The following is a 12,400-nucleotide window of genomic DNA, read 5'->3' as shown; positions in this document are numbered from 1 at the left end:
AAATCATGAAGGGTAAATAGACAAGGTCTTTTCCCTAGGGTGGGGGAGCCCAGAACTAGAGGGCATAGGTTGAGGGTGAGAGGGGAAAGATATAAAAGGGGCCTAAGGGGCAACTTTTTCACGCAGAGGGTGGTACATGTATGGTATGAGCTGCCAGAGGGAGTGGTGGAGGCTGGTAAAATTACAACATTTAAAAGGCATTGGGTGAGTATATGAATAGGAAGGGTTTAGAAGGATAAGGGCCAACTGCTGATAAATGGGACTAGATGAGATTAGGATATTGGTTAGTATGGACAAGTTGGACTGAAGGGTCTGTTTCTGTGCTGTACATCTCTCTGACTCTATGACTCTACAAGCTGCTGAGTTTTCTGTTACAGGTATGCCTGCTAAACTTTGATTCTAACTAATCTGGGCCAGATCCATTTTTGCCCTCAATGAGACTGGCTCTATCCCACTTTATTGTTCATAATCTGGACTGCTCCTTGTTCCTTTCCATAGCCAACACTTACCTTAGGATAACAAGATCACTGACCCTTAAATGTTGTCCTGCTTACACTTGATCTGCTTACACCACTTCACTCTCAGGTTCAGCAGTGCCTCCTTTCTGTTTGGACTCTAAATATAATGCTGGAGAAAATTCCCCTGAATACAATTTTGGAATTATTGCTCCCTCACTGCCCTTTACACTACTGTGATTACAGTCTATGTACATAGAAGCATAGATTCCCTACAGTGTAAAATTAGGCCATTCAGCACATTAAGTCCACACCAACCCTCCAAAGAGCAACCCACCCAAACATAGTCACAACCCTATCCCTGTAACCCTGCATTTTCCATGGCTAATCCATCTACCCTTGGATACTATGAGCAATGAACTTGGTCAATCTACCTAACCTGCACATCTTTGGACCATGGGAGGAAACTGGAGCATCTGGAGGACACTCACGCAGACATGGGGAGAATGTGCAAACTCCACACAGACAGTCACCTGAGAGTGGAAACAAACCTGGGTTCCCGGTGCTGTGATGCAGCGGTGCTAACCACTGAGCCACCATGCCACCCATATACTCAGATCAGTAAAATCCCCAATATTATCTATCCTGACAATTCTCTGCAATTTATTTACACATTTGTTTCACCACATCTTTCCCACTATTTTAGTAACTTATAGCCTATTTTGAGTAAAATAACTGCAGTTTTTTGCTCATTGCTTGTGCTAAATAGATTTTAGTGATTTTTGAGGAGATGTGTAGTCAGGTAAGATAATTATGTAAGATAGTTAGCTGAGCTGGAAGGTCTGTTTTCAGATGTTTCAAAACCCACCTTCAGAAACCAAGACCTATAAATAGAGAGGTGGGACATACCACCAGCGCTTCACCGGAGACTCTCACTGATGATGTTACCGAGTATGGGGATGAAACGCCTGAAAACAAACCTTCCAGCTCAGCGAGCTAACTTACATACCTAAATAGATTCTGACCTTGATCCCTCTGGGATATCCTCTCATTCCAGCTCTGTAATGTTTTACTTATTGGTGACACACATCAGGTAGAAAACACTTTCTACAGATGAAGATTCATCAGACCTATTCCTGATGGCTCTAGCATCAGGTGACATCGTCTCAGAACAAGGGATAAATTATTTCGGACTGTCTAGAGGACAAGGAGGAATTCCTTCACTCAGAAGGCTGTGAATCTTAGAATTCTCTATCCCCGGGAGCTGCACAATTCAGTCAATGAGCATGTTCGAGTTAGAAATCAATAGATTTCCATACACAAATGACATCAAGAGATATGGGGGGTGGGGTGGGGGGTGGGAGGGGGGGGGGGGGGGGGAGGGGGAGAGAAAGGGTGGCCATAGTATAGAAAACTAGTAGATAATCCAGAATGGTGGTGAAGACATTAATGGCTGAATGGTCTGTCTTTGCTCTTTTGCTCTCACCCAATTTAGATTTTCTTCCTGCCTGGTCTGCAAAATTTCTGATCCCATTTGTTTCATGCTGACTCCAGCCTGCTTCACAGGGATTCTGACCAACTTCATACTCCTCCCAGTTAGGTAAAAAATCAAAACAATGCAACAGTGAAGGTACAACTCCTTGCCAAACCTGTCCATGATTGAACTGCCATTTGCAAGTGACCTCATGGCTATTTGATGGGTGGGAGGCTGGAATCAGGATTCAGAGGTGTTTTCTTAGTCACACAAACAGATCCTCCAGTCCAACCTGTCCTTGCCAACTATAATCCCAAACAAAACTGCCTGCACTTGGAGCATTTCCTGCAAACATTTCTTGTTCATGTATTTATCTAAATGTCTTTTAAACAGTGTAACTGTACGCACATGCACCACTTCCTCTGGAAGTTCATTCCATACATGAACCACTATGTAAAAAAATAAATTGTCCCTCGTGTCTTTTTTAAGTCTTTATCCTCTCACCTTAAAAATATGCCCCTCATCTTGAAATCCCCACCCTTGGGAAAAAACTCCTGCCATTCACCTTGTCTATATCCCTCATGATTTTATAAACTTCTTTCAGGTCACACCTCAAACTCCTACACTCCAGTGAAATAAAGTCCCAGCCTATTCAGTCTCTCCTTATAACTCAAGCCCTCCACTCGCAGCAACATCTTGGTAAATCTCTTCTGAACCCTGAAGAGCTTAAGAATATCCTTCCAACAACAGGGTGGCCAGAACTGGACACAGTATTCCAGTAGAGACCTCACCAATGTCCTTTACAACCCTCAATATAACGTCCCAAATTCTATTCTCAAAGGTCTGAGCAATGAAAACCAACGTGCTAAACACCTTCTTAACCACCCTGTTTACATGTGATGCAAATTTCAAAGAATTATTAGATTAGATTAGATTACATTACAGTGTGGAAACAGGCCCTTCGGCCCAACAAGTCCACACCGACCCGCCGAAGCATAACCCCTAACCTAACACTACGGGCAATTTAGCATGGCCAATTCACCTGAATTGCACATCTTTGGACTGTGGATGGAAACCGGAGCACCCGGAGGAAACCCACGCAGACACGGGGAGAACGTGCAAACTCCACACAGTCAGTCGCCTGAGGCGGGAATTGAACCCGGGTCTCTGGTGCTGTGAGGCAGCAGTGTTAACCACTGTGCCACCGTGCCGCCCACAAATTATGTACATGAACCACTAGGTCTTGCTACCTAGTGCCCTACTTTTAATTGTGTAAGTCCTTCCCATATTTGATTTTTTTTGTGTGTATTTTTAATTTCATTCTGCAAAGTGCACCCATCAATTTAAAAGGTGCTGGCTACCTCTCAGCCAGTGATGTCTTTCCATCAAAGAGATTTTCAGCCAATGAATAGCCCAATTGTGCACCATTGTGAACTTGCAGCATGAATAGTTAGCGTTAACTGTGAGGAATTAATAGTTCAGTGTGTGGCCGAAGTGACATGTCCCGTGAGCTTTGCTGCTTCTTGAGCAGTACTTTCCCTGATCATCCCACTCCTTCTCCACTTTGTCACTCTAGGGCTCACATATACAAAAGATATACAAAAGGGACCTGAGGGGCAACTTTTTCATACAGAGGGTGGTCGTGTATGCCCAAGTGCGCCATCTCCAGCAGCCCACCTCCTTCACCCACTCCTGAGCACCTCTCATCTTGCTACCTTAATGGAGTGCTTCGCCATCAGAGTGTGGCACATCCTGAGTGCTTTATTCCCCTTGATGCCCACATATCCATAACCCAGTCACGTGACATGGCCATTAGTGCCATTAAACTTGAAGCAGAAACTTGAACAGACCTGGGCATCTTCAAAGGTGTATCTTCCTGGATCCTTGACATTCTGACTGGTTATCTCATAGGAATGGGAGTCGAGATTGATGGCACTGGGTGCACCTGGAGCAAGAAATTCCTGCCAAGTCTCTTGAACCTTGTCCGGGACTTCCAGAAGGGGTCGTTTCTTCAGATCCTCTGCCGCTAACCAAAACCTACAGAAGAAAGGAAAGGACTAAATTCCAAGTCAGCTGTGGAATAATAGTCGAAAACAATTCATAAATCCCATCTTTAAATAACTGTCAGGCAACACATTATGTCAAAATAATAATTTGCCAAAGATTCAAATCATTGATTAAACATTGATTAATCATTAATTTTAGCATTTGATGCAGGATATGGGTCATAGAGCCATAGAGATATACAGCACGGAAACAGACCCTTTAGTCCAACTTGTCCATTCTGACCAGATATCCTATATGAATCCAGCCCCATTTGCCAGAATTTGGCCCATATTCCTCTAAACCATCCCTGTTCATACACCCATCCAGATGCCTTTTAAATGTTGTAATTGTACCAACCTCCACCACTTCCTCTGGCAGCTCATTCCATACACGACCACCCTCTGTATGAAAAAGTTGCCCCTCAGGTCCCTTTTGTATATCTTTCCCCTGAAATGAAAAAGTGTTGCTGGAAAAGCGCAGCAGGTCAGGCAGCATCCAAGGAGCAGAAGAATCGACGTTTCGGGCATGAGCCCTTCTTCAGGAAAGGGCTGAAGATCCGTGAAGAAGGGCTCATGCCCGAAACATCGATTCTCCTGCTCCTTGGATGCTGCCTGACCTGCTGTGTTTTTCCAGCAACACTTTTTCAGCTCTGATCTCCAGCATCTGCAGTCCTCACTTTCTCCTATATCTTTCCCCTCTCAAATTAAACCTGTGCCCCCTAGTTCTGGACTCCCCCACCCCTTCATGATTTTATAAACCTCTATAAGGTCACCCCTCAGCCTCTGATGCTCCAGGGAAAACAGCCCCACCTTATTCAGCCTCTCCATATAGCTCAATTCCTCCAACCCTGGCAACATCCTCATAAATCTTTTCTGAACCGTTTCAAGCCTAACAATATCCTCCATTGTAAGGAGACCAGATTTGCATGCAATAATCCAAAAGTGGGTTGAATCAATGTCCTGTACAGCCACAACATGACCTCCCAACTCCTGCACCCAACCTCTGACCAATAAAGGAAAGCATACTTTCTTCGTTTTCCTATCTACATGTAATTCCACTTTCAAGAAACTATGAACCTGCACTCCAAGGTCCCTTTGTTCACCCACAATCCCCAGGACCTTACCATTAAGTGTATAGGTCCTGCTCTGATCTGCCTTTCCAAAATGCAGCCCCTCACATTTATCTAATTTAAACTCCATCTGTCACTCCCTGCCCATAGGCCCAACTGATCAAGATCCCATTGTACTCTGAGGTAACCTTCTTTGTTGTCCACTACATCTCCAATTTTAGTGTAATCTGCAAACTTATTAACTATACCTGCTATCACATCCAAATCATTTATATAAATGATAAAGAGCAGTGGACCCAGCACTGATCCTTGTAGCACACTGCCTCCTGCCTGAAAAACAAACCACCCTCTGTCTTATATCTTCGAATCAGTTCTGTATCCAAATGGCTAGTTCTCCCTGTATTCTGTGTGATCTAAGCTTGCTAACCAGCCTACCATAATTCAAATACCTTACTAAAGTCCATATAGATCACGTCCACTGCTCTGCCCTCATCAATTCTCTTTGTTACTTCTTCAAAAAACTCAATCAAGTTTGTGAGACATGATTTCCCATGCACAAAGCCATGTTGACTATCCCTAATCAGTCCTTGCCTTTCCAAATACAGGTAAGTCCTGTCCCTCAGGATTCCTCCAGCAAATTGTCCACCACCGATGTCAGGCTCACTGGTCTATAGTTCCCTGGCTTTTCCTTACCACCATTCTTAAACAGTGGCACCATATTAGCCAATCTCCAGTCTTCCAGCACCTCACCTGTGACTATCGATGATACAAATATCTCAGCAAGAGGCCCAGCAATTACTTTCCTAGCTTCCCACAGAGCTCTAGGATAAGCCTCATCAGGTTCTGGGGATTTATCCATCTTTATGTGTTTTACCCTAACCAACACCTCAACCTCTGTAAATGGACATTTTTCAAGATGTCGCATTTTATTTCCCCACATGTTATATCTTCCATATTTTTCTCCACAGTAAACACTGATACAAAATACTCATTTAGAATCTCCCCTATCTCCTGTGGTTCCACACATAGGCTGCCTTGCTGATCTTTGAGGGGCCGATTCTATCACTAGTTACCCCTTTGTAGAATCCCTGTGGATTCTCCTTAACTCTATTTTCCAAAGCTATCTCATGTCCCCTTTTTGCCCTCCTGACTTCCCTCATAAGTACAATCCTACAGCATCTACAGAGTCATAGAGTCAGAGAGATGTACAGCATAGAAACAGACCCTTTGGTCCAACCCGTCCATGCCGACCAGATATTCCAACCCAATCTAGTCCCACCTGCCAGCACCCGGCCCATATCCCTCCAAACCCTTCCTATTCATATACCCATCCAAATGCCTCTTAAATGTTGCAATTGTACCAGCCTCCACCACATCCTCTGGCAGCTCATTCCATACATGTACCACCCTCTATTTGAAAAAGTTGCCCCTTAGGTCTCTTTTATGTCTTTCCCCTCTCACCCTAAACCTATGCCCTCTAGTTCTGGACTCCCCGATCCCAGGGGAAAGACTTTGTCTGTTCATCCTATCCATGCCCCTCATAATTTTGTAAACCTCTATAACGTCACCCCTCAGCCTCCGACGCTCCAGGGAAAACAGCCCCAGCCTGTTCAGCCTCTCCCTTTGGCTCAAATCCTCCAACCCTGGCAACATCCTGGTAAATCTTTTCTGAACCCTTTCAAGTTTCACAACATCTTTCCGATAGGAAGGAGACCAGAATTGCACGCAATAGTCCAACAGTTGGCTAACTAATGTCCTGTACAGCCGCAACATGACCTCCCAACTCCTGTACTCAGTACTCTGACCCATAAGGGAAAGCAAACCAAACGCCTTCTTCACTATCCTATCTACCTGCGACACCACTTTCAAGGAGATTTGAACCTGCACTCACAAGGTCTTTTTGTTCAGCAACACTCCTTAGGACGTTACCATTAAGTGTATAAATCCTGCTAAGATTTGCTTTCCCAAAATGCAGCACCTCGCATTTATCTGAATTAAACTCCATCTGCCACTTCTCAGCCCATTGGCCCATCTGGTCCAGATCCTGTTGTAATCTGAGGTAACCCTCTTCACTGTCCACTACACCTCCAATTTTAGTATTTTCTGCAAACTTACTAACTGTACCTCTTATGCTCGCATCCAAATCATTTATGTAAATGACAAAAAGTAGAGGACCCAGCACTGATCCTTGTGGTACTTCACTGGTCACAGGCCTCCAGACTGAAAAACAACCCTCCACCACCACCCTCTGTCTTCTACCTTTGAGCCAGTTCTATATCCAAATGGCTAGTTCTCCCTTTATTCCATGAGATCTAACCTTCTTAATCAGTCTCCCATGGGGATCCTTGTTAAATGCCTTACTGAAGTCCATATACATCACACCTACTGCTCTGCCCTCATCAATCTTCTTTGTTACTTCTTCAAAAAACTCAATCAAGTTTGTGAGACATGATTTCCCACGCACAAAGCCATGTTGACTATCCCTAATCAGTCCTTGCCTTTCCAAATACATGTATGTCCTGTCCCTCAGGATTCCCTCCAACAACTTGCCCACCACTGTGGTCAGGCTCACCGGTCTATAGTTCCCTGGCTTGTCTTTACCGCCCTTCTTAAACAGTGGCACCATGTTTGCCAACCTCCAGTCTTCCGGCAACTCACCTGTGACTATCGATGATACAAATATCTCAGCAAGAGGCCCAGCAATCACTTCTCTAGCTTCCCACAGAGTTCTAGGGTACACCTGATCAGGTCCTGGGGATTTATCCACCTTTAACCATGTCAAGACATCCAGCACTTCCTCCTCTGTAATCTGGACATTTTGGAAGATGTCACCATCCATTTCCCTACAGTCTATATCTTCCATATCCTTTTCCACAGTAAATACTGGTGCAAAATACTCATTTAGTATCTCCCCCATTTTCTGTAGCTCCACACAAAGGCTGCCTTGCTGATCTTTGAGGGGTCCTATTCTCTCTCCAGTTACCCTTTTGTCCTTAATATATTTGTAAAAACCCTTTGGATTCTCCTTAATTCTATTTGCCAAAGCTATCTCATGTCCCCTTTTTGCCCTCCTGATTTTCCTCTTAAGTATACTCCTACTTCCTTTATACTCTTCTAAGGATTCACTCGATCTATCCTGTCTATATCTGCCATATGCTTCCTTCTTTTTCTTAACCAAACCCTCAATTTCTTTAGTCATCCAGCATTCCTATACCTACCAGCTTCCCTTTTACCCTGACAGGAATATACTTTCTCTGGATTCTTGTTATCTCATTTCTGAAGGCTTCCCGTTTTCCAGCCGTCCCTTTCCCTGCAAACATCTGCCTCCAATCAGCTTTCAAAAATTTTTGCCTAATACTGTCAAAATTGGCTTTTCTCCAATTTCAAACTTCAACTTTTAGATCTGGTCTATCCTTTTCCATCATTATTTTAAAACTAATAGAATTATGGTTCGCTGGCCCCAAAGTGCTCCCCCACTGACACCTCAGTCACCTGCCCTGCCTTATTTCCCAAGAGCACCTTCTCTAGTAGGTACATCCACATACTGAATCAGAAAATTATCTTGTACACACTTAAGAAATTCCCCTCCATCTAAACCTTTAACACTATGGCTGTCCCAGTCGATGTTTGGAAAGTTAAAATCCCCGACCATAACCACTCTATTATTCTTACAGATAGCTGAGATCTCCTTACAAGTTTATTTCTAAATTTCCCCCTGACTATTAGGGGGTCGACAATACAATCCCAATAAGGTGATCACCCCTTTCTTATTTCTCAGTTCCACGCAAATAACTTCCCTGGATGTATTTCCGGGAATATCCTCCCTCAGCACAGCTGTAATGCTATCCCTTATCGAAAATGCCACTGCCCTTCCTCTCTTGCCTCCCTTTCTATCCTTCCTGTAGAATTTGTATCCTGGAACATTAAGCTGCCAGTCCCTGAGCCATGTTTCTGTAATTGCAATGATATCCCAGTCCCATGTTCTTAACCATGCCCTGAGTTCATCTGCCTTCCCTGTTAGGCCCCTTGCATTGATATAAATGCAGTTTAATTTATTAGTCCTACCTTGTCCCTGCCTGCCCTGACTGTTTGACTCACTTCTGTTCTCAACTGTATCAGTCTCAGATTGATCTCTTTCCTCACTATCTCCTTGGGTCCCCCCACCCCCCCCTCACCTCCCCTCACCCCGAACCCCCCCACCTTACTAGTTTAAATCCTTCCAAGCAATTCTAGCAAATCTCCCTGCCAGTTTATTAGTCCCCTTCCAATTTAGGGGCAATCCGTCCTTCTTGTACAGGTCACTTCCACCCCAAAAGAGATTCCAATGATCCAAAAATGTGAATTCTTCTCCCATACACCAGCTCCTCAGCCATGCATTCATCTGCTCTATCCTCCTATCCCTGCCCTCACTAGCTTGTAGCACTGGGAGTAATCCAGATATTACTACCCTTGAGGACCTCATTTTTAAATTTCGGCCTTACTCTCTGTAATCTCCCTTCAGAATCTCAACCATTTCCCTTCCTATGTCGTTGGTTCCAATGTGGACAATGACCTCTTGCTGGCCCCTCTCCCCCTTCCTTGATCCTGGCACCAGGAAAACAACACACCATTCTGCTGTTTCTCTGCTGGCCACAGAAATGTCTGTCTGTACCTCTGACTACAGAATCCCCTAACACAATTGATCTCTTGGAAGCTGACGTACTCCTCGTTGCATTAGAGCCAGTCTCAATACCACAAACTTGGCTGTTTGTGCTACGTTCCCCTGAGAATCCATCACCACCTACATTTTCCAAAACAGCATACCTGTTTGAAATGGGTATATCCACAAAAGATTCCTGCCCTAGGTGCTGACCTCTCTTACCCTTCCTGGAGTTAACCCATCTATGTGACTTTATCTGAGACATTCCCCCCTTCCTACAACTGCCAACCATCACATACTATTGCTGTTGCAAATTCCTCATCGCTTCTATCGGTCTCTCCAACCGATCCATTCAATCTGATAAGATTCGCATCCAACAGCATTTATGGCAGATATAATCTGCAGTAATCCTTAAACTCTCTTAACTCCCACATCTGACAAGAAGTACATATCACTGCAAAGGCCATTTTTGCTCCTTCACAATCTACAGACCCAGAAAATACCCAGAATATAAGGATTCACTCAATCTCTGCTATCTATACCTGACATATGCTTCCTTCTTTTTCTTGACCAAAACAAAATTTCTCCAGTCGTCCAGCATTCCCTACACCCCACCAGCCTTTCCTTTCACCCTCGCAGGAATATACTGTCTCTGGACCCTCATTATCTCATTTCTGAAGACATCCCATTTTCCAGTCGTCCCTTTACCTATGAACATCTGCCCCCAATCAGCTTTTGAAACTTCTTGCCTAACACCGTCAAAATCGGCCTTCTTCCAGTTTAGAACTTCAACTTTTAGATCCAGTCTATCCTTTTCCATTACTATTTTAAAACTAATAGAATTATGGTCGCTGACCCCAAAGTGCTCTCCTGCTGACATCTCAGTCACCTGCCCTGCCTTATTTCCCAAGAGTAGGTAGGTACATCCACATACTATATCAGAAAATTTTCTTATACACACACAACAAATTCCTCTCCATCTAAACCCTTAATACTGTGGCAGTCCCAGTCTATATTTAGAAAGTTAAAATCCCCTACCATAAACATCATATTATTCTTACAGATAACTGAAATCTCTTTACAAATTTGTTTCTCAATTTCCCACTAATTATTTGAGTGTGTATAATACAATCCCAATAAGGTGATCACCCCTTTCTTAATTCTCAGTTCTACCCAAATAACTTCCCTGGACATATTCCCAGAAATATCCTCCCTAAGTCCAGCAGTATTGTTATCCTTCATCAAAAATGCCACTTCCCCTCCTCTCTTGCCTCCTTTTCTATCCTTCCTGTAGCATTTGTATCCTGAAACAGTAAGCTGCCAGTCCTGTCCATCCCTGAGCCATGTCTCTATAATGTCTATGATATCCCAGTCCCATGTTCCTAACCATGCCCTCAGTTCATCTGCCTTACCTGTTAGGCCTCTTGCATTGTCGTAACTGCAGTTTAATTTATCAGTCCTACCTTGTTCTCTGCTTTGTCCCTGCCTGCCCTGACTGTTTGACTTATTCCTTTTTCCAACTCTATCAGTCTCAGACTGCTCTGTTTCCTCCCTATTTCCCTGGGTCCCGCTCCCCCCATTTTTCTAGTTTAAATCCTCCCGAGCAGCTGTTGCAAATCTCCCTGGTAGTATATTAGTCCCCTTCTAATTCAAGTGCAATCCGTCCTTCTTATAGAGGTCACTTCTATCCTAGAAGAGATTCCAATGATCCAAAAATATGAACCTTTCTCCCCTGCACCAGCTCTCAGCCACACATTCAGCTGCTCTATCCTTCCATTCCTACCCTTACTAGCTTTAAACTTTAAAAATTTAAAAAATTAAACTTTAAAACATAGGTACTAAGTTAGCTTAGAGCAGTGTTTTTTTCGAGCAGTAAGACTGGGCTAATTTCTGGGTCTGTAGATTGTTAAGGTGTAAAGATCGCCTTTAATAGAATGATTGCTCTTACTGGGAGTAATCCAGAAATCAGTACCCTCAAGGATCTCTTTTTTAATTCTCTGCCTAACTTCCTATGTTCTCTCCTCAGAATCTTGTCTTTATCTCTTCCTATATTGTTAGTTCCAATGTGTACAATGACCTCCTGCTGGGCCCTCTACCCTTTGAGCTGAAAATGTGTTGCTGGAAAAGCGCAGCAGGTCAGGCAGCATCCAGGGAACAGGAGAATCGACGTTTCGGGCATAAGCCATTCTTCCAGAAACACATTTTCAGCTCTGATCTCCAGCATCTGCAGACCTCACTTTCTCCTCTACCCTTTGAGAACATTTTGCATCCTCTCTGAGATATCCTTAATCCTGGCATCACGGAGGCAGCATTCATTCTGATTTCTTGCTGTCAGCCGCAGAAATGTCTGTCTGTGCCTCTGACTAGAGAGTCCCCTAACACAAGTGATCACTTGGAACCTGATGTAGCTATTGTACCATTGTTACATTAGAGCCAGTCTCAGTACCAGAAACTTGGCTGTCAGTACATTCTACTGAGAGTCCATCACCCTCTACATTTTCCAAAACAGCAGACTTATTTGATTGGGGATAGCCACAGGAGACCCCTGCAATGCCTGCCTCCCTTTCTTACAATTCCTGGAGGTAACCCATCTACGTGACTGTATCTGCAGTTTTTCTCCCTTCCTATAATTGCCATCCATCACACCCTCTCAATCCTGTAAACTCCTCGTTGTCTCTAACTGCTGCACCAACTGATCCATGCGATCTGATAGGGTT

At 43.9% G+C, this 12,400-nt stretch overlaps 1 protein-coding gene across 4 annotated transcripts in view; it reads right to left on the bottom strand.

The window, feature by feature from the left end:
- The window catches only part of LOC122553806 (regulator of G protein signaling 6-like), a 618,547-nt gene that overhangs the window by 23,551 nt on the left and 582,596 nt on the right, over window positions 1–12,400 (bottom strand). For all 4 annotated transcript variants that reach the window (XM_043698155.2, XM_043698156.2, XM_087990093.1 and 1 more), the window contains one exon: window positions 3,780–3,966. In XM_043698155.2, the coding sequence (XP_043554090.2) occupies window positions 3,780–3,966 (187 nt within the window). The remainder of the gene's footprint in view (window positions 1–3,779; window positions 3,967–12,400) is intronic.

The sequence above is a fragment of the Chiloscyllium plagiosum genome, unplaced genomic scaffold, assembly GCF_037043375.1.
Source record: "Chiloscyllium plagiosum isolate Xiang-an unplaced genomic scaffold, Cpla_swu_hap1 HiC_scaffold_8, whole genome shotgun sequence".
Classification (NCBI taxonomy): domain Eukaryota; kingdom Metazoa; phylum Chordata; class Chondrichthyes; order Orectolobiformes; family Hemiscylliidae; genus Chiloscyllium; species Chiloscyllium plagiosum.
This window is presented reverse-complemented; position numbering and strand designations above follow the sequence as displayed.